This window comes from Cetorhinus maximus, chromosome 6, assembly GCF_964194155.1.
Source record: "Cetorhinus maximus chromosome 6, sCetMax3.hap1.1, whole genome shotgun sequence".
NCBI lineage: Eukaryota > Metazoa > Chordata > Chondrichthyes > Lamniformes > Cetorhinidae > Cetorhinus > Cetorhinus maximus.
Window position 1 is genome coordinate 48,955,410 of NC_135884.1, and position 26,210 is coordinate 48,981,619.

Genomic DNA, 26,210 nt, shown 5'->3' on the forward strand with positions numbered 1-26,210 from the left:
ATTATAAAAGACACATACAAAGAATTTGAGTATAAACATTCTGAACAAGTCTTTCTACTCTGCCCAAATTATATTCCCTGCCATTTCTACATGAAGACGTGACGTGGTCCCCACCGTCTCCTCCCCAACAAACAATTTCAAACTGTTAATGGCCCAATTTTCTAGGATTAACCTTAACTAAATCAAATTAATTAGCAAACCATAACCTGTTAAACTAGATGAAATGAGGCAAAAAGATTTATTCTAAACAACTAATGAAGCTGTAAAATGCTATTGACTAGCCAAGCATCCTGCTACTATTTTAACAAGTTTGGTCCAGATGGCGCAGTAGCATAGGGCACTAGTACACTGACATATTATGTTAAAAAACAGTATGATTTCTTCCCTGTGAGTTTATGTCTTGGTAGGCTGAATTATGGAAACTGCAGAGGCGAGATGCTTCCCTAGAGGAGGGCAAGGACAACACCTTGCATGTTTACAGTGTTTTAACATGTATTAAAACATTAACATGCACTTCACAGAGATGAAAAGCAAGACAATGTTGTAGTGGGAAAAGAGATATGGAAGTAAACTAAGGCATGGTTAAAGGTCTTTGATGGATGGGGACAAAGGTGGTGCGGTTTGTGAAAGAGTATTTTAGAGCACGGTTTCAAGATGACTGAAGGGTAAGCCATCAAAGCAGATACAAAAGAAACCAGAATAGGAAGACAGGGTAGCACATATCGGCATGTAGAGCTGGAAGAGGTTGCAAAGGAAAGATGGGAAAAGCTGCGAAGGAATTTGTTGACCAGGGTTTTATATTAATTGTAGCAGGGGAAAAGAAGCCAATTGAGGTTCACAAGTACAATTGTGGTAGGAAAGTGCCACTGACAACGTGAGCAGGAATTGGACCAAGGAGATGCATTTGCTTAATGTGAACCTAGGTCAGGAAATGGAGGTGATTTCATGAGGAGTCAAACCTGATAAAGACAGGAATGAGAAAGATGGGGTGCAGTTACCACCCTAAACTTGAGCCCATCCAAAATTCTGTTGCCAGTACCTTCTCATTCATCCATCACCCATGTTCACTGAATACAACAACTCCCTGTCCGACAATGCCTCAATTTTAAAATTCTCATCCTCGTGTTCAAATCTATCCATGGCCTTGCCCTTCAAGTCTTCAGATCTCTGAGGTCCTCCATTCTTGCGTTAATCCCAACTTCCTCTTGCCATCATTGGCAGCTGTGCTTTCAGCTATCTCTGGATAGCTCCTAACCTCTGGAATTCCCTCCCTAAACCTCTCTACCTTTAAAACACTCCTTAAAATCTAGCTCTTTGAACAAGCTTTTAGACACATGTCCTAACGTCTCCTTCTGTGACTTAGTGTAAATATTTTTTTTGATGGTCTGATTACACTCCTGTGAAATGTCTTTGGATATTTTGTTAACTGTTTATTAATTATGCTTAATTATATGCAGGTGATAAACATTAACTGGGATTTCATTTCTGCCCCTATAAAATTGACACAGACTGAAACTGTGGTTAAAAGCAAAATACTGCGGATGCTGGAAATCTGAAACAAAAACAAAAATTGCTGGAAAAACTCAGCAGGTCTGACAGCATCTGTGGAGAGAAAGATAGTTAACATTTCGAGTCCATATGACTCTTCTTCAGAACCTGTGGTTGTTGGGTAAGGAGGTGGATGCTCATAAAGCGCAATTCTGTAAATAAATGCTTATAAAAGTATGTGGAGATTGACTTTTCTTTTATCTTTCACCTGCTGGCTTTCTGCATTATAACACCTTTCACTATTGTTGAGTGCTACGAGGTGAGACTGAATTATGAATCTTATATGTTTCAATCAAGTCCCCTCTTACTCTTCTAAACACCAGTGGATACAAGCCTAATCTGTCCAACCTTTCCTCGTAATACAACCCAGCCATTCCAAGTAAACCTTTTCTGAACTGCTTCCAATGCATTTGCATTCTTCCTTAAATAAGGTGATCAATACTGTACACAGTGCTCAAAATGTGGTCTTACTAGTGCCCTGTGGAGCTGAAGCATAACTTTTGTATTCAATTCCCCTTGCAATAAATAATAACATTCTATTAGCTTTCCTAATTACTTGCTGTACCTGCATACGAGCCTTTTGTGATTCACAATTGAACACCTTCCCCAACTTCTTTCTTTTGTCAGTTTTCCTGTTTCTTCCATTATTATTTTTTTTCTTCTTTCCTTTCCAGTTTCTGGCCTTTATAATACTTTGGTCCTGATGCTTTTGGTTAGCTTTTGCTTTTAAATCAGTATACCAATATTTTAGTGGGTGTATTCTGGGAATGCACCATTTCTGTCCAATTTCTGCCTTGTAATGCCTCTACTGCAGTTTGAGGTGATCTGGGGCCTTCTATGTGTACAATCATATGCAGTTGTCCAAAGTTTAATTTCTTTTCCATTGCTTTTCTGTTTTCTTTCTTCTCTCCTTTTCTTTTATATCCACTTATCTCTATTTTGTTTAGCTTTCTTGTCCTTGTTTCTTTCTATTTCTCAATCTCTGCCAGCTTCTTTCTGTCATTCTATACTTGATTTTGGTACTCTTGTTCTCATGTGATATGTTTAGTACCTTTCATTTCAAATATTTACAGCAGAATGAAGTATTTTTCATAACAGTAGTGATTAACATTGGCAGGATCACTAATAAGAGAAACTCTAAACTACTGCAAGGATCAATGGAAGTCTAAGGATTAAAGTAAGGCCTATTTCAAGAGTGTGGAGATTGTAGATAGGAAGCCATACAACAAACTCAAAATATGCATATGAACCAGCCTGTCAGAATAGCATGCTTTTATACATCTCAGACTGGAAGTAGATGGATTCTACCTCCAACATAGTGAGATTCAAATCTTACTCAGATGATCTGGGATTGGGGAGGAGAAATAGTGGGCACTAATTTATGGCGATTTTTTACAGAGTAGTGCTGTTTTGAGATTTTGAGAGTAGGCTATCGCCTGCCCTCTTCAGATGGGGATTCCTAAAAGACGGAGAAGAATCTGCAAAATAGGGCGGCACATAAATAAAATGCAGTCTGGAGAAAAACTTTGCAGGTATTACAGAAAATTAAAATGGAATCACATGACCACACAATTAAACTATGAGAGAATTACTGAGAGACAGGGAATGTGAGACCCACTCAAAAAGAACATTCACAAATACATGTACATGAGCAGAAAAATGTGAGCAACAGACTCTACAGAAAATAATTAGAGTGTAAGTGCACATTGCAAGCATGAGAAGGTATCTCTGAGTAAGTGGCTGGAAAAAAGGGGAATACCTGATCAAAAATTACTAGAAATGATTGTAAAAGAGAGAATGTGTGACAAAGAAAGGTTACATGGAGTGCCTGTAAAATGTAATATATTAGTCCAAGAGATCGAATGTGTATGTGAACGTACAAATGTATGTATGTTGCACGAGAAAGAAAGGGATTGGGTTGGGTGGGGTGAGGTGAGGGGTGGGGGGGGGGGGGGGGGGGGTGTGGTGAGGTGGGGTCAGGGGGGGTCTGGTGCTAGGAGAAAGCTTCAAAAGAGAAACAAAAAAGACTACCAGTCAAGAGACTGGGGCTTCAATTCAGCAACTACAAGGTGTACTCACAACTTTAATATCACTAAAGGTTATTTCTCTGTACCGTACACTTAAGAAAGCATATGGTTAAGCAGGCTGCTGACAGCATTTCAAAGGTGATTACAATTCTAAATTTGCTGGTAGTATGTTAGTCTAACATTGTCTACAATAATGGTTGGATTTGATCTGGTGGTAACTGATGCCTCATTCTGAGATTCACTGAGAATATGGCCCAGATTTTTTTTCTCAATGGTGAATGAATGGCACCAGCTGTTCATTATACTTATGTTTGCCCACAGACTTTCTATGGGGTTTTGCACTTGAACTTGTTGTAATTATAGAGCCATTTCAGGGGATCTGGGGACCTGTGTGAACAGGGAAACCAACTGTGTATCTTCCTAACCAATCAGACTGAAGACTTATTAATAGTGTGCTGTGCCTAAACCAGGCAGTGTAAGGTAAAATATTTAATTCCATGCCAAATCATGCACATAAAGCGAAATAAAGAGAGGAAAAGAAAGAAGGGATTGAGAGAAATAAAAGAAACAAAAAGAAAAAAGTTTTTTTTAAATTCTCCAACAAGAGCTTCACGCTGTTCCATGTGTTTCAATGCAGTATTTCAGCAAGATATTATAATGAAGCTTCTAGAAGATGAGAACAAATTGGACAGCAACTTCCTGATTTTTTGGATTTAAGTGCACAAGTGCGGATGTCAGAAATTGCTATCTCACTTACATTTTAATAACAGTGAGCACATTAGCAAAATCCAGGCCAATGTTTACGAAGAAGTGTTCAAAACAGGTGTTCAGCACAGTTAGCATTAGAAGGTTCTGGAACATCAATGTAGGAAGGCTTTTCCATTTATGACATATGCTATTAAATAGCCCTTCAGTTTCAGATATTGATGGGACTTTTTGAATTTATCTATGATTCTTGGCTCCTTAGTTCTTAGTTTCCAGGTAACTAGTGATCATATAGATTTTCATAGTATGGATTGTCTTACCATCCAAACTCCAGAAGAATTTGTAGCAGTCATGAGGTAGGGATTAATGCAAATGTACAATTTAAATCGACACAGAAACCTCAATGTAGCAATACGGCTCTATAGTTAAATAAATCAGGAAATCCCTATTACTTAGTAAAACGCAAGGTACCTCTTCAAAGGGATTCTAATGCAGCACTTCTCTTTGCAGAGCACTCAAATATTTCTTTGTTGACCCTCTAGGAAAAAAGGTGAAACTTGTATTCACAGAATACCTTTGTTGTATTGTTCCAAGTTAAACCGTGGACTATCAGACTGCATTGTTTTTGCTTATCAGAGCCGAGGTTAACCTCTTTCAAAGCAACACAATTGTTCCACTGATTTTAGGTCCAATGACCAAACAAAGGAAAATATAAACCGTGCTTTCCATCAGGTTCCAGCAAACAAATTTGTTTTAAAAAAATTGCAGCTGAACAAACCTAATGAAGACTACCAGCAGTCTAGCAGCAAACTCCTTTTGTCAGAGAGAGATCATTCAAAAGTCTCTGATATTTTGAATTACAACTCAGGATGCTTACTAACTGAATAAGGCCTGAGCCTACAAAAATGAATATTCATGGAACTGGAAAATAACGATGGCCTTTTGAGGTTCTGTTTCTGTGTCAATTTGTCCCTATTAATGATATAAAATTTCAAACAGGATCTTTACAAAAACCATGTGCAAACTCACTAAATCAGATAAAAACAATCATAGTGTGCTGGAGAGTTTGTAAGTAACCAGGCTTTCATTTACACTAGGAGGGTAAATTTGAATTGGTTTAGGATTCACAGCTGTTTTAAATCAAAAACACCATTTATACTTGAGCTTCGAATTCACATTTGTTTTGAATTTGCAGCTGAATCTAGCAATGCGGTCAGATAATGGTGCTCAGCTATTTACTATGATTGTATTTTGGAGTAAAAACTCTCACCTCTTGATCTCAGAACTGACCTGAATTGTGAAGAGAAGATCGACATTAGATTGGTATAAATGGCTAATACAAATCTCCTGTGGGAAAGCAGAGCTCAAGGCATGCAGTGTGCCCATAATTAAATACACCTAACATTGCTCAGAGAAATGCAATGACTTCATTCAAATACCCCTTGTCCTTTCCAAAATGAATATTATTCATTGTACCCTATTTCTCACCTTTAAATGCTGTTTTTGTCTCGAAGTTTCTAGCTTCTGTTAAAAAAACAAAGTAAGCTAACAGGTTCACAAAACTTTAACAAAAACAGAAAATGCTGGAAAAACTCAGCAGGCCTAACAGCATTTGTGGAGAGAGAAACAGTTATTGTTTCAAGTCTGTATAACTCTTCCTCAGGGAAGAAGCTAGCTCTGAAGAAGAGTCATACGGACTTGAAACGTTAACTCTGTTTCTCTCTCCAGAGATGTTGTTAGACCTGCTGAGTTTTTCAAACATTTTCTGTTTTTGTTTCAGATTTCCAGCATCCGCAGTGCTTTTATGTGCTTTTACCACAAAACGTTAACATGGGTTCTGTGAAATTGGCCATGTATAAGCAGTTTTGTAGATCCTTACTTTTCCTGAAGGTCCTGACCATTGGTGCCATGCATGAATGAACTTTCAAATGAGATAACTCACACTGAAATCTCTGAAACAACACATTTTCATCTAGCCATGCACACCCATCACCCAACAACCAAATCTGTCCACCCACTTGCTCAGCAGTGTAGTGCATGAACTGAGTAAGTGTTGTCCGATACATTGCTGTTTTGAATAAAAAGAACTTTCAAATGCTAGGGGAATGAATTTGCTTCAGATCAACAAATCCAAATTGAATTCAATACCCCTGTGTAAAAAAAGGTGTTGGCTCACAAACCAAGCAATTCTCTGCCATTTAGCAGCTCAAACTAGAAAGCAGTTCCTGTGTGCATCTTTTCTTTTGCCCTGTAAATAAACACCAGTGTAAACTGGCATGCACAATACCAGCACTATATTGTTCTATAGAAAACAGTGGTCCTTTAACCTTTTATTAATAAAGCAATATACCAGCTCAAGTGCTCTTCAGATCCACCAGCCTCTGTATATGCACTTTACAACATTTAAATTCTGTCTGCTCAGCACTATTTATCAAAAAATGCTAGCAATTGCAAAATACCTGTGGTTATTTTTCCTAGAACACTCATATGAGCAAGGTGCAATATACAAGCATTGCAGGACAAATTCACAGCAACTTTAAGCACCAATCTGAATAAATGACTAGGATCAAAATCATACCTCTTAAACGTTCTGGTAGTTTTGCAGAGAGATATATACATTATTGTCTTATGAGGCTGGTTATTTGATGTCATAACTGGAAGAGGCTTTGGTGATAGTGCCTACATCACTAAGATCTTCTGTATCTGGAATAGAATGAAGCCCCTTCTCTGTGGCCCTCTTGTGGTAGCTTTCACCGGCAATACCATGACTGTATTCCAAATAAACCTGGGGGCTTCTTGCAGCATTTTCTGGTCTTTGTTCATTCCAATATTTAAAAAAGAATTGACTGCTCACCCTAACACTTCTAATGTAAATCAGATTAATTCTATTTAGAGTAGGGCATTCTTTCCTGGGAGAGGATTTTATAAGCACCCCCTTCACAATCCCTAAGCATATATCCCCTTCCATTTCACCAACACTGGAAAGACTGAAGGGCTAGAATCCTTCCTCAGCTTTCTAATCCATCTTAACCTCAAGTGCCTAGGCTAAAAGAAAAGAGTTTCGCAGAAACAATAGCAATTTTGCACATATACTCAAAAAGATGTGCATGTATTTACAATACTAAAGAAAACTATAAGGTGTAAAAATTCAACAAACCTTTGAGTCCATTCTACTTAGTTAAAATGGTAGCAGTCTCTCAAGAGCTTTACTGTCACTATTAGTCAAATCCCTTTTGGATTACACGTTGATCAGGTCATTCTGAACTGAGTCAGACATGGTTACTATTTCCAGGGTGCTTGCTGAAACAGCTACCAAACCATATCCAACTACTGGTCAAACATGTGCTTCTGGGTGAAGCAGGGTACACATGCTGTGCAAAATAATTTTCTGTTTATAAAGTATAAGGGTACAATTTGATACACTGTCCAGATGACCAGAAGACCTAAATGTCCTTAGCCAAATTTAAACTTCACTGTGGCAGTGTCAAAAAGTACTAAGCTCCTTTCAAGATAAAGGTGAAACTATGGGCTGCATTTTACGCTCTCTTCCAGCAGATTTGAAGGCAGGGGAGGGGTGGGGGCAAGCACGTAAAATCTAGTGAGTGGCCTTCCTGCCACCTACCAACTCACCCCCGAACTGTCTGAAATTTTATGGGGGAAGGCATTGGTGAAATCCCCCCCATGCTTGCACCAATTGATTAATTAATGACCAATTAATAGCCACTTAAGGGCCTTATTGTGCCACTACCTTTTTTTTAAACCAGCAGGAGGAGAAGGTCCACTCTCTGTGAGAAGCCCGACAACTTTAGCTGCATGGGCTGTATCAGGCAAAGGGGTGGGTACCTCCTTTGCAGTCCCCATGGGCCAATCGGAACTGCAACCACCACCCCCACCCTGCAAAAAAAGGTCAGCTCCCATCCCTTTAACTCTTCCCCATGGCCTAGAATCCAGCCCCCACATCCCTCACCCAGAGACCCCTGACCAAGCTCAGGTCCTCGGCATGGCACAACTTCCTGTGCTCCCCTGCAGTTGCCAGCACTTCCACTGATGCTGCTGGGACTACAGAGCTGCTGACTAATCCGATTAGCCTGCAGCTCTCTAAGGTGGGATGGGGGCAGAAGTCTCGCCTTGAAGCAATTAACATTGTTCCTAGTGTTCATTTGCTGTGGGGCAGCTGTTGGGATTGTGGGCATGCTCCCACTGACTTTTTACCATGTTGGGGGTGGGGTGGGAACTGCAGCACCTAGTAAAATCCAGTCCTAACAGTGTGTGTGCATGAACCATAGAGTTGTGTGCAGGCTGAAAGAACAATCGAGGAAAATGAATTGGTATCAACATGCAACTTCAAGTACACCAAATATTCCTCTCAAATTCCTGTTCTACCATGGCCTTGGTCCTTTCACAAGATAGACACAGATGAAGGACACTGTTTGAGCCAAAATAACTCATCCACCTCAGAAAAATCTACTGTCTCCCAAAAAATGGCTGTTTCCTTTCAACAGGTATAGAATTTGAAAGTTTTGCAGAACACTGAATTATCATATGACTACTAAAATGCAACTGCCATGCCCAATCCTTACTTGTATAGACTCTATTTAAAACTGTAGCATTTTGAATGAAAAGTTTTTTTGTTAAAGAAGGGAATTCAGAAAACTTTGACTAAAAGGTGAATAGTAGAAATTGAACTGATGATTGTAAAAATCTAGGATACACAGCTTGTCATAAAATCCACAGCTCACATACACATTTCTATTTCATTTTATTTCAAAAAGGACAGCAATCACTGCTTTTTGATGACAGCGCAAACTTTTTAAAAAGTCTTTTTTGAACAATTCTGATTCTGTTCTTATGCTACACATTAATCAAAGCTATACCCTGTTGTCTTTGCACAGCAAATCAGAATCTGCCCCTGGCAAAGAATGAGGAAAAGTCAACAGGAATTAAGTTTCAGTGCAACTGTTTACTCAACTGTGGCCTGCAGTTATTGAAATTTTATCCATGGTTTTGTGTGACTACAGCTGTAATGAATTCAGCATGCCTGCAATTCTCTAAGTAATGGCACATTTATTTCAAGCAACAACCTGCATATCTATGTTGACTGAGGTAAACTGCAATCTGGATCAACAGGAAAAGCCATAGCATTAACTATACCTGTTGTTGCTGGAGATGAACCAATTCAGCAGCAGTCACTTCAATCGAGGATGTGTCGCCGTTTGATCTCCCTTCCCTTGTGCTACTGTCTGGATAGTGGTTACCACTGCTAGCTTCGTTCTGATTGGTTGAACCGTTGCTTGCTGTCTCAATCCCAGATTCTTGCATCATGACTCAAAAACCTGAAAAATAATTCAGAACAACAGCTGTTAACGCAGTAATCTTAGATTTTGTCCTCAGATTTTGAGTTGCCAAAACAGTGAAAAGGTAGTAACTAAAAGCCTTTTATTTCTTTCAAGTTGCTGCACATAGACTTTGTAGTTACTCAATCATTTAACACAAAAAGCATCCATTTTAGTCACACTGGTTGGATCTTACATTTATTAGAAAATTAATGCTACACATTATTATATTCTATTCACTGGATCACACTATTTTTGTGGGAATTAATTTCACTGGTGATGTTAAAATAGCCATAAAACTAAATGCATATAAGATTACTAAGGGTTTAATTTAGCCTTATTTTGTCAGTACTATGCAACATAATTAAAATACAACAAAAGAGCAAAAAAGACAATTAGGTTCATTTCCCTCCAGTAACTAATGTGAACAAAAAAGAAGCCCATTTCATACTTACACTGACTTTTTTTGCTCACATTAGTGATGGAGGGAAAACATTTCAGTGAACAATCATGTGCCTTAAAAATAAAATACAGCATTATACTGGTACTCTGGAAAAGTTAAGTTGGCTTCAAAGCTGCAGTAGTCACATCCAAGATTTGCCACATGATTGTACTCCTGTTACATTATTCATTTGTTTTTCTTTAAATGTAACTTTCTATATGGACTGGTTCAACTTCAGATTCAGATGTGATCCCTCCCTCCCCAAGTTGAGCAGCTTGCTGACACTCCTTTAGGCTGGCACATGTAGAATGACCATGTGGACAAAATGCTGGAGCTCAGGTGATGTCTGTGGAACTCTATTCTAGCAGAGAATCAGCATCTTCGAGAGACAAAGGAAAAAGGGTGAAACTGAAAAAAAAATTCTGACGAGGTATTGATCCATTTGAGGTTTACATCTTCACTCTGTAAACAGAGAGTTGTCAACAATCATGGTGGTCTGACTCAGAAATAGTCATCTGCTTAGCTGGATTAATCGCATGCTTCTCAGACTGCATCATGAATAACCATTAATCTTTACTGAAAATTAATTTGATGTGCATAATAGTAAGGTATTTGGATTAAACAATGTATTTTTTGGAAAGTTGGATGACTAAGAAAGATGTTTAATCCATATGCAGGATGGGTGCTGCAGCCTTAAATTCAGTTAAACTGTAGAACAACTGTTAAGAGAAACTGGCTTTTGCTGGATCTGTACATCTGTATTCTAAAGTACTGCAGATAATTGACTGGGTATGGAAAACATGCCCTAGGTTACATGGGTTTAATTTTTCTGATAGTTAAGAAATAAAACCTAATCAGTCTGACAAATGAAGTACCGCCTCCTTAACTTTGGTTTGCCTTTGGCAGTTGGCAGGCTTTTAATTCATTTCACACCTTGATAGTGATGTACTTGTGTGATCAAACCCAACAATAACTCTACTTTGATGAGTTAACCTTTTTGGGAAAGTTGCTCAGCTAACAAGAAGAGAGGCTTTATTCCAGGACAGTTAATGAAGGTTGACCAAGTCAGGCTGAAATGAATTAACTTAACTGATCAATTATTTATATGAAGCAGAAAAAATGCCCTTAAAACACTCTGCCTAATCATCAAAGGAAGTGAAAATTGAGCTAAACACAGATTTATAATATCACATGCTTACTCCTGTGGGAAGCTCAGTCACTGGAACCAGAATGGGACTAATAAAAGCCGACTGATAAAGATTCTAAATTAAAACAATTTCAAATGCTGTGTGACAGAAAATGCTAAACAGTAAAGAGTGTTACCAAATCTGTAAACTAGAAACAAATTTATCCAAACACAATGTGTCTATAATGCAGTTTAAAAATACTAACGTGCCATTCTACTGATATTACGCATGCACTGTCGCCCCATAATGAATTTTCACAATTATAAGGGGAGTAAATTTTCTAATGCGCAGCAGCTAAAAAGTAATCAAGAGAATGAGCCTAAAGGCTATTTCAATGTATGCAAAACTACTGACCCACAATAAACTGAAGGTAGCCCACAATGAATGCAGAATAATGCCCAAATGCTAAGTACCTATTCTGATGAGGAACAGCTAAAATTAACACTCAATTAATTTTTGAATCGACAAACAAATGAAACTCATAAATCTACCTTCTCATTAATTTTACTGTAGTGTAATACCATGCTGCAATATCGAGAAGAAATCTTAAGTGTTATCCATCATGAATATCAAAAAAGGGTAGCACTAAAACAGCATAAATTATGTATATTACCTGTTGGTAAAAATGATAAATGTTTTATCATTTCCAATGCATAATGTGAGTTTCAGCATTACTGAAGATAAAAAAATATGTGATTTTCTTTGAATACTTATCTAGAGCAAAAGTGCATTAATTAATGGGGGGAAAGGGCCTGCTTCTCAAACACATATGATTTGTCAAGGTCACAATGCCTGTTGTTTTTTTCTTTATCTTTGAACTGTCCTAGCATTCTGTTGCCAATGTTAACAGGTTCTGCCAGGTTTAAATGCACAACAAATATCCTGAAACAACAACAACATTCAGAACAATAACACAAACAGTCCTTGTAAAGGTTTCTAACTTGTTTACCAAACATCATGAGAAACAAACTAAGCATACGGTCACCTGCAACTGCCTCTCTTGCAGCACAAAACTGCAGCTTTCTGACAGGGGCCTGTGAAGTCAGCATTTGTTGGACAAAGAACTTTCTGTCCATCTCATGCACCCAGTATGCCCATACTTCTCTTGTTCAGCTTCGTCTCTTTTCGTTGGCTGGTCGGGTTGGGGGGATTGTGGGGGAGGAAAAGAAAGCAAACAACTGCATAGATACCATTCCACTCTAAGGAAATCTAGTGGAGAACTAAACAGCTTGCTAATCTGCTAGCCCCTTCACTCAAGTCTCCGATAAGAAAAGCAAACCCAAGTCTGCTTGAGCTGCATTCCATGGACAAGCTCCCTTCTACTTTATCAAAACACAGCATTAAATTTTGTTCAACCATACAGGATAAACTGCTGCTCACACCCGTAAACAGAGGTATATTTGTTTAATAACTGATTGCTGCCATAGCTACAGTAAACAACATGCCTGCATTTGTGTTCATGAACAAACACATCATCTTGCAAGACCAATTTAACATTAACCAGGTGGAATAATCGACAGATTTTGTAGGTGACACTCAGCCAAGACAATGTAAACAGATTGAGGAGGAGAAAGGGGCCATTCTTAGGGAATCAAGGTTGAGGCAATGCATTGTGGCTTGAGTAAACAGTGGGAAGAACTTAAGACAAACAACTATTCAGTCTTCTTTCATCCACTGACATTTATACAAGTGGTGATTTTTTTGTATATTAACATATATCAGCTGCTGCCCACCATGAAATCAGCTCGGTGAGAGACCAGGCCAACCTGTTTACACAAGGTTCTATTTACTCACAAGGAAGAATCATTTGTATCAGCAGCTTAGCCTTAACCATCCATTGCTAAACACACAGAAACTTGCTCTATTTCTTTCATTTGGCTGTCTTTTTCATGTTAAAATAAATCTTCCAATTTCCCTTTGTTCCAGTTCACAGGTACTTTGTGCAGCCCTAATATGGACGACACAACTTGGGAACATGAAGGATTACAGGAGAAATTATTCTTTTTAATATGGAGTTTTTTTTTTAAGTTGTCTGACACACAAATATGGTTTAAGTGTGCATTTAAACTGGTTTGAAATAAACACATTCACAGAGAGTGATGTGCTCCGGGCAAAACTGAATAATTTCATCAAATGTCAACATGTGGGAAATGGTTCTTCTGAGCATGTGTAGTTCAAAGCATTATAACACTTGAGCAATCTTGAAGCATCACAAGGATTTGAGGAAAATAGATGCAGTTTACAACTGTTCCTCAAGATAACATTTTCTCTTCAAGTTCCACATTATGAATTATAGTTCACAATTTGTTTATCAACAAACATGGAAAAATACATCATTAAATTATTTCCTTCACACTTGTACCTCATCAAAAAGTTGTTCTATCTGCTTCTAATTTGAGCTGTAAAACCTATTTATTTAGATGACTTTTGTGTAGTTCTGTATATGTGACCCTTTTTGCAGTACCGCATTAAGGCTTTGGGAGTGTTCAGATTATCATCAGTTTTTGAAGAGTCCCCATCCCTGCTGTTGCACAAAACTAATCCCACCAACTATACTAAGATAAAAGCAAACTACTGCAGATGCTGGAAATCTGGAACAAAAACAAAAATAGCTGGAAAATCTCAGCAGGTCTGACAACATCTGTGGAGAGGAAGACAGAGTTAACGTTTCGAGTCCGTATGACTCTTCATCAGAACTAAAGAGAAATAGAAATGAGGTGAAATATAAGCTGTTTAAGGGGGTGGGACAGATGGAGCTGGATAGAGGGCCAGTGATAGGTGGTGGCAAAGGAGAGATTGCCAAAGATGTCATAAACAAAAATCAAAGGGGCGTTAATGGTGGTGATATTAGCTAAAGGATGTGGATTAGCCTCCACCTTTTAGCCTATTTTGATCCCTTCCCCCCACTAGGGCCATTTGTCATTTGCTCATCCTGCTTTCTACCCTTAATGTCACCATTAGCACATCCTTTAGCTAATATCACCACTGTTAACACTTCTTTAACCTTTGTTTATGACATCTTTGGCAATCTCTCCTTTGCCTCCACCTATCACTGGCCCTCTATCCAGCTCCACCTGTCCCACCCCCCCTTAAACAGTTTATATTTCACCACATTTCTATTTCTCTTTAGTGCTGATGAAGAGTCATACGGACTCGAAACGTTAACTCTGTCTTCCTCTCCACAGATGCTGTCAGACCTGCTGAGTTTTTCCAGCTATTTTTGTTTTTGTTCCACCAACTATATACTCTTCAGGGTAAAAATATATATTTAAAATAATCCTTAAAGTGAATATTTTTGATAAACTGAACATTTTCAAAAGAATGCATATCAAATTGATCAAAGTGAATCTGTAAGACAGTCTCAATGCTTGCTAATTTTTTCCTACAATAATCTTATACATTTTGATTACAGTACTTTATAGGTAATTGATATCAGTTGTTTTAACAATCTAAATAAATACAAGTTTATTCTTTCTAAAAATCCAAAGGAGTGATTTTATTTTCGTTATCAAAGTGAAGGAAGTCACTCATGAGGAATGGAACACATTGCACCTGTTAGCAACCACTAACTACATCAAGTAATCCCAGACCGTGTAAAATATGGGTTAGATGTAGGGCAAACCTCCCTGACGCAGCAGTTCCACAAATACTGGTTTACTCCAAACTCAAAAAGATGTCCCTTGTGCCCTTTCTCATGCCAGCGACAATAAAAGCAGTGCCATTTAAATCATCCAGCCTTCTTGAGCCATTATAAATTATCCAAACTCATTACTTTTGAATTGACTGCAGGTGAATGGACTCAGCTCAGGGGTCAGAGTGGTTCAGATGTATCTGAACACTCATTTCTAAGTCTGAAGGTTATGGTTCAAGTCCCATGACAGAGACTTAAGCAGGAAATCTATGTTGACACTCCAGTGCAGTACTGAGGGAGTCCTGCAATATCAAAGGTGCTTTCTTTCCGATGAGACATTAAAACAAGGGCCTGTCTGCCCTCTCAGTTGGGCATAAAGGATCCCATGGGACTATTTCAAAAAAGTTCAAGGAGGTTCCCCAGTGTTCTGGCCAATATTAAACCCTCAACGAACATCACTATAACAGATTATCTAATCATTTTCACGCTGCTGTTTGTGTGTGAAATTTGTCGGCCACAATTCCTATGTTACCAATGTAATTACACAGCAAAAGTACTTAATTAACTGTAAAGTGCTTTGGAATGTCCTGAGGTCATGACAGGCACTAGGCAAACGCAAGTTTTTTTTGCCAATATAAACTGGCAGCTAGAAAAACTACAGGACATTTTTCCCCAGGCGTTCGAGCAGTTGTTGGCAGAGCATCTTTTCTGGTGTCCCGTTCACGTTCATGGAAAGCTCAGCTGATTTTGACAGGTTCCAACTGGCAGCCTGCCCAATTGCAGGACAGGATTTCTGCATGAGACCTGCGGCATTGAAGGCAAGTGTCAAATCACTCTGAGAAGAGTTTGCCCTGCTGGTTTCTTTTTGTAATTTCTCAGTATTTAATGTAAATCGAGTGCCCCTGAGAGGAACATGTTCTACCACATCCCCACTTGCATGTAGAATTTGAAGAACGTTGAAGAAGAGAGTTCCAAATTTCAGTGAAGCAGCAGTGGAACAACAAGTGAAGCACAGTGCAGAAACACAAGGAGGTCATCTTTATCATGAGAGTCCCAAGTTTATCCAGGCCCTTGAATTGCTGTTTCAGCACATCAATGGCTTGTTCCATTACTGATGCAAAGTCTCGAAAATTCTCATGGTATCACCTTTTCACTGCAGCTCATAAGAGCCATACAAGCGCCATCAGCCATGACGATCACAAGCATGTTTTGTCCACTAATAATCACCTATGCGGTGGTATGGGACCAGATTAGTACCAACAGTATGGCGTTTGATCCCCGTACTAGCTGGGGTGGATTCAGGACCTGCCTCCTTGGCTTACACGTAGTGGAGGTCGTGGCACTGTGGGTCGGACCTGCTTTCAGGCAGAGAACTCAAGAAGTAGAATCACCTATGGATCTGCTACTCCTGATTAAAAGCATACAGATCCTGGACTGATGCAGGATGAATACATCATGTTTATCACCAGCGTACCATGCACACACCTACATAATTTGTAGACTATGGTCACATGCCCGGTACACATAGAGAGTGGTGCTCCTTTGTGATCATAAAAGGTATTGACTCATGTGATGCTGCCTAAATTTGCATGAGCTGTGAGCAGCAGGCTGGACTTTTGGGAACCCAGCAATTGTTGCAAATCCCACTGCTCTGTCTTGTTAGTGGGAACTTGATGCCTTAGCAAAAAGAGTATCTGCTGCATCTATTATGCAGCAAAGTGCAGATGACTGGCTATCATGTGCAATGTTCCCCGCTGCAGCCCGCAAGGGCTCTGAGGGCAACCAACACTATAAATGCCACTGGCAGAGTGACCAGATGGTTCAGAAAGCCACAACCTCTCCTGCAGTCTACTCTCAAATCACAAGCGAAGTGTTATTAAGTGGTACTTACTCGCAATGACCGGTTCACATATGCTCAGCTTGAGTTCCATCAGGATCACTAAGCTCCAAACCTCATTAGAGCCTTGGTCCAAATATGGACAAAAAAACAGAAATCCAGAGGTGAGTGACAGTGACTTCCCTAGACATCAAGACAGCATTTGACTGAGTGTGCCTTTAATAAGCCCTAGTAAAATTAAAGTCAATCAGAATCAGGGGAGAACTCTCCAATGGCTCTGGAGTCATACAGAGCACAAGGGAAAATGGCTGTCGCTGTTACAGGCCAATCAACACAGTCCCAGGACATCGCTGCAGGAGTTCCGTAGGGTGGTGTCTTAGGCCCAAACATCTTCAGCTGCTTCATCAATGACCTCCTCTCCATCATAAGGTCAGAAGTGATATTCATTGATTTACAGTCCCATTCACAAATCCTCAAATAATGAAGCAGCTGTGCCGGCATGCATCAAGACCTGGACAACATTCAGAATTGGACTAATAAGTGGCAGTGACATTTGCACCACATAGGTACCAGGCAATAGTTTGCAGATGGTGGGCATTAACTGGAGATAATCATTTCTGCCCCAATAAGTAGACAGACTGAAACTGTAGCTGTTGTGTTAGGAGGTTAATGCTTGTAATATGTAGCTGCAAATACCATGCTTATTAAAGTGTGTAAAGATTAACTCCAGTTCTATCCTTCACAAAATAGCTTTTTGGATTCTGAATTCTAACAGCAATGACCATCTCTAACAAAAGAGAATCTAATTATCCCCTTTGGCGCTCAATGGCATTAACATTGCTGAATCCCCCACTATCAACAGCCTGGGAGTGGGGTAGTTGGTGTGGGGGGTGGGGGGGAAGAAGGTATGGTGGGCTGGTGGTGCCATTGAGCAGAAACTTAACTGAATCAGCCATATAAGTATTATGTCTATAAGAGCAAGACAGAGGCTCAGAATTCCGCACTGAGTAATGCTGTAAGGTCTTGGTTGTAGTTCGGTAGGTCCTGTTAAAGGAAGTCTATTTCGTAGTCTAACGTAGAATTTCGTAGTCTAAGGCAGTTCAACAGTATTTATTAACTATTAGAAACTGTATACATCAGTACAGTAAAGGTCCACGCTTGCTTCTACACACGGCTCTATCCAACACTACACTGACCCCTAAGTGTGTGTCATGCATTCCCTTATATCACTGTGTGGGCAGTACTTGACTCAATCCTATGTTAACCCTTTATGTGCAGATCCTTGTACTACACCTTCCCCGAAGTCTTTATTCAACATATTTACAAGTTATCCCAGGTTACCCCATGTATTTACATAATTACTAGTACCTCTCAAGCCTGAGTTCATAGTTTCAGGTGGTCTAGAAGCTTTATAATCTTTCCATATCTTGTTCTCACTGCTGTCGGTGGATTGGTAGGCTCTGTCACTGCAGGTAAATTTTTTTGGATCAGAGGTTGTTCTGGCATCTGGGTGTCTTTTCATCATCTTTTCCCATTCGTTGGCATTAAATTGCACTTTGTAAATTGCTCTATTGTGGTGAGAGATAGCGGATGGTTTTTCCCACTCTTTACAGGATGGATGAACCCTTGGCTCATCTCCATCTTTTTTTTTCTTTCTTAGTGCAGCTCGCTGTGACGCTCACCAGGATGGAAATCAGCTCTTCTTTTTATTATTCATTTATGGGATGTGGGCATTGCCAGCTAGGCTGGCATTTATTGCCTAACCCTAATGCCCTTGAGAAGGTGGTGGTGAGCTGCCTTCTTGAACCGCTGCAGTCCCTGTGGTGTAGGTGCACCCACAGCGCTGTTAGGGGGAGGAGATCCAGGATTTTGACCCAATGACAGTGAAGGAATAGCGATATATTAGACTGATGTGATGCTAATTGGTTGGGTTGGACTTTTACTGCTTTTTGTGATAGTGGGCAATTGTCCACAGTCAGGTAGATGCCAGTGAAGTAGCTGTGCTGGAACAGCTTGGCTATGGGCGCGGCAAGTTCTGGAGAACAAGTCCACAGTATTATTGCTGGAATATTGACAGGGCCCATAGCCTTTGCTGTCCAGTGCCTTCAACCATTTCTTGATATGACATGGAGTGAATCGTATTGGCTGAAGATTGGCATCTGTGATGCTGAGGACCTCCAGAGGAGGCCAAGATGGATCATCCATCCGGCACTTCTGGGTGAAGATTGTTGCGAATGCTTCAGCCTTCCAGTTATGAGGGTTTGACTTGGTAGTATGCTCACTGTTGCTTTTGGCTGTGTGGTGTGTTGTTATCAATGGATGGTTGGTACTCAGTTCCAGCATAATTTGTGGCACTATCATGCTGGCTGGATATTGCAGCATCAGCTCTGTGGTTCCAGGGTTTCTCTCTCTATCTGGCATTGGAACTGGAGGCTGAGGCTCTTCTCGTTGCTGGTTTCTCTCTAGACTGTCGTCTACTCAAGGTGTCATGGTAACCATCTGATTGCTTGGCTGGTCTGACCAATGAGGGGCTTCTGGCACTTATAATGAAAGTAGGCAAACCTATTTTTTAATTCATTCACATGATGCGGGCTTCACTGGCTGGGCCAGCATTTATTGCCCATCCCTAGTTGCCATTGAGAAAGTGGTGGTGAGCAGCCTTCTTGAACTACCGCAGTCCATGTAGTGCAGGTACACACACAGTTCTGTTAGGGAGGGAGTTCCAGGATTTTGACCCAGTGACAGTGAAGGTTCGGAAATATATTTCCAAGTCAGGATGGTGAGTGACTTGGTGGAGAGCTTCCAGGTGATGGTGTTCCCATCTTTCTGCAGCCATTGTCCTTCTAGATGGTAGTGGTCGTGGGTTTGGAAGGTGCTGTCTAAGAAACCTTGGTGAATTCCTGCAGTGCATCTTGTAGATAGTGCACACTGCTGCTACTGTTGGTGGTGGGGGGAGTGAATGTTTCTGGATGTGGTGCCAATCAAGCGGGCCTGCTTTGTCCTGGATGGTGTCAAGCTTCTCGAGTGTTGTGGGAGCTGCACTCATCCAGCCAAGTTGGGAGTATTCCATCACACTCCTAACTTGTGCCTTGTAGATGATAGATAGGCTTTGGGGAGTCGGAAGGTGAGTTCCTCGTCACAGGATTCCTAGCCTCTGACCTGTTCTTGCAACCACGGTATTTATATGGCTAGTCCAGTTCAGTTTCTGGTCAATGATAACCTCCAGGATGTTGATAGTGGGGGATTCAGTGATGGCAATGCCATTGAACATCAAGGGGCGATGGTTACATTCTCTCTTGTTGGAGATGGTCATTGCCTGACAATTGTGTGGCGCGAATGTTACTTGCCACTCGTTGGCCCAAGCCTGGATATTGTCCAGGTCTTGCTGCATTTGGACATGGGCTGCTTCAGTATCTGAGGATTCTCGAATGGTGCTGAACATTGTGTAATCATCAGCGAACATTTCCACTTCTGACCTTATTGATGAAGCAGCTGAAGATAGTTGGGCCGAGGACACTACCCAGAGGAACTCCTGCAGTGATGTCTTGGAGCTGAGATGACTGACCTCCAACAACCACAATTATCTTCCTTTGTGCTAGATATGATTCCAACTAGTGGAGAGTTTTTTCCCCCAATTCCCATTGACTCCATTATTGCTAGGGCTCCTTAATGCCACACTCAATCAAATGCAGGCCTTGATGTCAAGGGCAGTCACTCTCACCTGCTCTGCAATGAGAGAAGACAATTCATAGCTGAAGTCCCAGTGAAGAGAGTCTTTCTTGTTGGAGCTCCCAGGAACTTGCAGCTCTGTTTAATTTACGACAGTGGTCGTCTTGGCATCTTCTGCCGTTTTGAGGGGATTCAGGGCTACACAGGCATCTTTGCTCAAGAGAGAAAAGGACTGGTTACAGATGCCGTACATCAGCTCCAAGATTTGTTTGCCACTATACCTTAATGGTTCCAGAATCATGCCTATGACTGGAAGCTAGATTCCTCCAGGTCCATAAAGTGGTGTATCTGTTGTTTGTAGCCGGGGGTGTCTAAGCCAATGTTCTTTGCTCAATAGGATCGTAATACTGGCTCCCACGTCTATTAACCGAGATGTCTGCATTCTAGAACTAAAATCCAAGATCTTTGACCTCACACAAGAAACATGGTTATGTGTCCTCCTGGTGTGCTATCTCATCCTCCTTATTCCTCTTGAGACCTTCTGTGCGTTTTGATATTTTGGCTTTGCAGAACTTCCCAAAGTGTCCTATTTGGTACATCGAAAGCATTGGGCTGAAATTGCTGGATAATTGATCACGCCTGAGGGGGTGCTTTGCTCCACAATGCTGGCATGGTCACTCTACTGGTCAGAGTATCCCTTGGCATGGAGTCTCCCTGCTTCTATGCTGTTTCACTAATTGGACAGTTTACTTTGTACCACACTTTGCTTTCTCCCCTTAATATGGATCTGCTGCAAACAGATTTCAGATTACCTGAAAATCTGGATGGATTTCTCAGGGTTAGATCTTCTTTTGCTTGAAGCATGTCTGAGAGTGCATCGTCTGCCACTTCTACAACTATTCTATCTCCGATTAGCTCAAATTTCAGGTCATCGTAATCACAGTCATTCTGTACAGATTATTAATGAAGGAGTCGGCAGATTTTCCTGGCTGCTGGACACATCTGTTAAATTTAGCCCTTTCAACATTTTTGTTACTTCTATCGTTAAAATAAGTGTCAACTAATTTTAAAACTTCATCAAATTTTGCAGATGATTCATTGATTCCTTATCTATTATATTATTGGTTATCAGGCCTGCAGAATAAAGCAGCATGTTAATTTATTCAGTTTGCCTTTTTATCCAAACCTGAAGCAATCATGTATCTAAGGAATCTCTTTCTCCAAAGTCCCCAGTTCTGTGATTTGTCTGGGCCTTGGATAAGTCCAAATTGATCTGGAAGAGTGGATTTCAGGTCCCTAGTTAACATTTTTAAAAGTGTAGGTTCAGCTTTAAGAGGCTTCTGAAAATCCAAGATGGCGCTGCCGTACACTTCTTCACAAAGGGTTTTCCTGCATTTGCGGGTTTTGGCAGGCTCCTGCAGTAATGGCATTCGCAATCTCGGCTTTTAAATTTTTTCAGCAATGGCTGCCAGGATCGACTGGTTAGAGCCTGAAGACCCACTTTAGCACAATGTTCTTGGGTCTTGGAAGTGTCGAATCCCAGCTTTTGCAAGGTTTTTAGAGTTGCCTCTGTCGCGATTAATTTTTAATTAATTATTTACTTTTCTTTGTTCTGAGTGAGCTCAGCCACCACACGTTCAGGCGCCTGCTCAGGAATTGAGTTTCTCAGACCACGATTTAAATGGCAATTTCTGACCACTCCCATATTTAACTTTCTTTTCAAGACTTGTGTTGTCCGGGAATTTTAGATTTTTATTCACCCCTGCTAGATCTGCTTACTCTGGGTATTGAAGCTGGACTTCCATAGGATTCAATGGAGTGTCCTGCTGCAGTGAGGAACTGAATTTCTGCTTTCAGCTTCCAAGGCTTTCTTTGGAGCTTTTCTCTGGTAATTTCCTTCTGTGCCTTCACTTCTTGAGCTTTTCTTCAGGTCAGAATATTTATTTTATTTTTCCTTCAGTTTTCCAGGATTTTAATTTTCTTCTGCAGTCCCTGTGAGGTTTTGAGTTGTTCCATTCACTGCCGCCATGTTGTAAGGTGTTGAGTGTAGTTCAGTAGGTCCTATTAAGGTATTCGTAGTCTTAGGTTGTTCAACAGTATTTATTAACTACTAGAGAATGCTATACATAGATACAGTAAAGCCCCAAGCTAGAAGCTATCTCCATGCCTGCTTCTATACACGGCTCTGTCCAAAACGGCACTGACCCCTAGGTGCGAGTCGTGTGTTCTCTTACATCACTGCATGGGCAGTACTGTACTCAGTCCCATGTTAGCCTTTCGTATGCCAGACCCTGAGACTACAAGTAACTCACCTCCTCACTCCCCAAAGCCTGTCCACCATCTACAGGGAGCCAATCAGGAATGTGATAGAATAGTCTCCACTTGCCTGGGTGAGTGTAGCCACAATAACACTCAAGAAGCTTGACACCATCCTGGACAAAGCAGCACATTTGATTGCACCCAATCCACCATCTAAAACAAACATTCACTTTCTCCACCACTGATGCTAAGTGGTATTAGTATGTACTATCTACAAGATATATTGCAGCAACTTGCCGAGGCTCCTTTGACAGCATCTTCCAAACCTGTGAACTCTACGACCTAGGAGGACAAAGGCAGCAGGCACAAAGGAACACCATTGCAAGTTCCCCTCAGAGTTACACACCAACTTGACTTGGATATATGTCACTGTTGCTTCACTATTTGCTGGATCAAAATCTGGAACTCCCTTCCTAATAGCACTGTTTGTATACCTACACCAAAAAGTGGATAACAGTAAGATCCACTGTCAGGACCAAGAAAAACTCAAATCCAGGAAACTGAATCCACTTATATGTTCATGTTTTCCTGGTCAGTCCACATTGGTTGTTCTAATCAGTCGGTCCAGGACCCTGGGATACTCTATGGGTTAAGTCAGCTAAGGGAAGAGGATGAGAGAAAAGAGAAAAACAGAATGATCAGGTGTTCAAAGTGTTCAACAGCACTGAAAGCTCAGGGTTAAGACGCAGACAGCACAGGGGGGGTTGAAGAAATACTTTGCGCAGTGGGTTATTAGAATAAATAACTGTTGAGACGGAAACTGTCAATCATTGCAATAGGCACTGGATATCTCAGGAGGAAGAATATAAAAAGATTCACAGAAAGGCAAAGATTAGTTGATGTCAGTTGAAGAGCTTGCATTGGGCACGAGTGGCCAATCTAAAAGGTACCATTCTGCCCTGTAATTGAGCAGCAATAGATGGGGAATGAGCTGGAATGGTGAGCAGGTTACAGTCAATATCTTGGTCTGGTGGGAATCTCGAGCAGATTCTATTGGGTGAAGATTTGATGTGATTCTCTAACACTGAAGCACAGCAGGGTTGAGTGCTTCACTTGTTGTCACTGCGAGGTCTCCCATGAGTAGGCTCAGGCCTGAAGTGCCATTAGCGATATTTAACGGATTCCCGGATGGACACTGAGCTTGATGTTCTTCCTTGGCAGTAATTCAAGTGTAGCTGCACTGACTGAGCTCAGTACCTACTCACATGGCTCCTGGTCTAGGCGATAACTTTCAACAAGAAACTGGATGTATGCTTGAGAAGGAGGCATTTGCAGGCCAATGGGGAAAGAGAAAGTGAGGGATACAAATTGGATTGCCTTGGAAAGAGCTGGCACAGGCACAATGGGCCAAATGGTCTCCATCTGTGCTGTATAATTCTAAGACACTGACTGTAGCAGTTCAAGATGGCAACTCGCCATCACCTTCTCATGAGCAATTAGAGGTGGGCAATAAATGCAGGCCTTTCCAGTGATGCCCACACCCCGTGAACGAATAATAAAAAAAGGTTAAATACATATTTTGGACAGAGCAGCAGTAGTTTTGTTTTGAATCAGGTTCATACTACCCTAAGCTAGAAACGCCAGGTGCCCAGAGAGGTTAATTAGCAAATAATAGTTAGCAAATAAAGCACAAACTTGCAAAATATGAAATTTAAAAGATCATTCATTTTAGTTGGAAGTTGTGGCGGAGCTCTTTCCAAGGCAATTCAATGACAATGGGAAGGCTGGACTGTGCACAGATGACCCACAGTGGAGCTCTCCAGAAATATAAAAACAACACCTCGACTCAAACTTTCAGCAGATTATAAAAACAATTGTGCAATTAGTGCTGAATTAGGGACAGTTCTGTGATGCAGATTCACTAGGTTGAAGCTGTCTAAACTCATTTCACTTGGGGCTTTACAGCTAATAGATAAAATAAACTTTTACTCCATCAGTCTGGATTGGATTTGAACTGGGTTCTCAGAGGTGAAGGTAAAGTGTGCTAACATAATGCACCACCCTTTTCCCTGAAATTAAAATTTAAATTAGATGTTAAAAAAAATCACCAAAATATATGGTGACCTTTGCTATCCTGCTAATGGGTATGTTCTTCCCCAGATTCCACTGCCATGCTGTCTGTAGTGACTGCCTAATTGAAATAACTGGACACTGCACTTACCACAGGGATGCTACACTATTACAAATAGATGCCCCATAGCTGTCATGTAATTATTTTTTCTAACAGAGAGTAAATAAGAATGCTACATTGCAAAAGCTCAAATATATTTGCAGCAACAATGTAGATCAATTTCATGAACACTGTATTGTACTCAAACCACTGACCTCTATTTTTCACCTTGGGTTCCTACCAATAATTGAAGAGCACACAAGCCACATACTTTTCGTATTGAATGCCACTGTAAAAACTGTAAAAATCTTCAATACAGATGAAGTTAGGCAAGACATTTTTCTTTTATTTTCTCTCAAATTTATTTTCTTCCCTCCCCTCCTAAAAGCACCAATTATTTTACTGGACTCAGTTTAAATAAGAGAGATACCTTATCTGATTCCTTATCCAAAGTAGTAATTATTCATACAATACTCTCAACAGTCAATGCTGGGCTATTGGACCATACTGGGCAACCCAGCAGGGTTCAATTAGGCCTCTATTCAACATCCACAAACACACATCTCTAGAAAAACTCACTAGCTGATATTTCTATAGCTAATCCAAGGGCAATGTAACCTATCAAACGCAATCAGTATAGCTCAAAGATAGCATCTTCTCAATGCCATTACAGAGTTCCCAACTGTAATCAACAACTGTAGAATATTGTAGCTTTAAACATCTTCTACTGTGCAACTAATGACTGTTATGTTGCAAATAGTAGCCATTAGTTTTATTTTATGGTCTTACCAGAATCGTCTACAATGTGAAAAAATTGTAGACGTTCCTAGGAAGGTGGCTTTTCAGGAGCTTATAGAAAGCAAGAAAAAGGGCTATTACACATTGACTATTAAGGATTAGCAAACATTGTTTGCAGCTTATACTTCCTCTTTCTACAGGTAATTTATACGACTTCAAAAGCTTCTTGTTTTTCTTTAACTTCCATGCAAATAATTTCTGCCAATTTCTTTCTATTTTCCTCCTCTTCTAAAGCTCTTGACATATACCGTGTGCAGCGCTGCCTGTAGACACGGAGGTTCAAAACATCAGTGAAGCTTAAGAAATGGTATAGAAATGGTATAAAATGGGTTTCAGGTTTCTGGGGCACTGGAGCAAATTCAGGGAAAGGCAGGGTCTCTACTGAAGGAACAGTGTTCTCCTGAATTGAAAAGGCATCAACGTCACTGCAGAAAGAATTAACAGGGTACAAAGATGGAATTTGAAATTGCAGAGCAGAGGGAAAGCAATGAGGAAAGACAAGCAAGGAAAGGCAAAGCTAGGCAAGTTGATTACTGGAGCTTCTAATTTTAACTACAGTTAAAGAAAGCTTCATGAGTTGCAAAAGGGAGGAGGATAATAAATG

The 26,210-nt window shown here is 40.4% G+C and overlaps 1 protein-coding gene across 13 annotated transcripts in view; it reads right to left on the minus strand.

Moving 5' to 3' along the window:
• Positions 1–26,210, minus strand: part of foxp1b (forkhead box P1b) — a 505,775-nt gene that overhangs the window by 266,297 nt on the left and 213,268 nt on the right. For 12 of the 13 annotated variants that reach the window (XM_078543713.1, XM_078543710.1, XM_078543714.1 and 9 more), the window contains one exon: positions 9,432–9,613. In XM_078543713.1, coding sequence (XP_078399839.1) covers positions 9,432–9,602 — 171 coding nt within the window. In that variant the 5' untranslated portion in view covers positions 9,603–9,613. Of the gene's footprint in view, positions 1–9,431; positions 9,614–26,210 lie in introns of those variants that run through there. The other variant, XM_078543716.1, reaches the window with a different exon arrangement.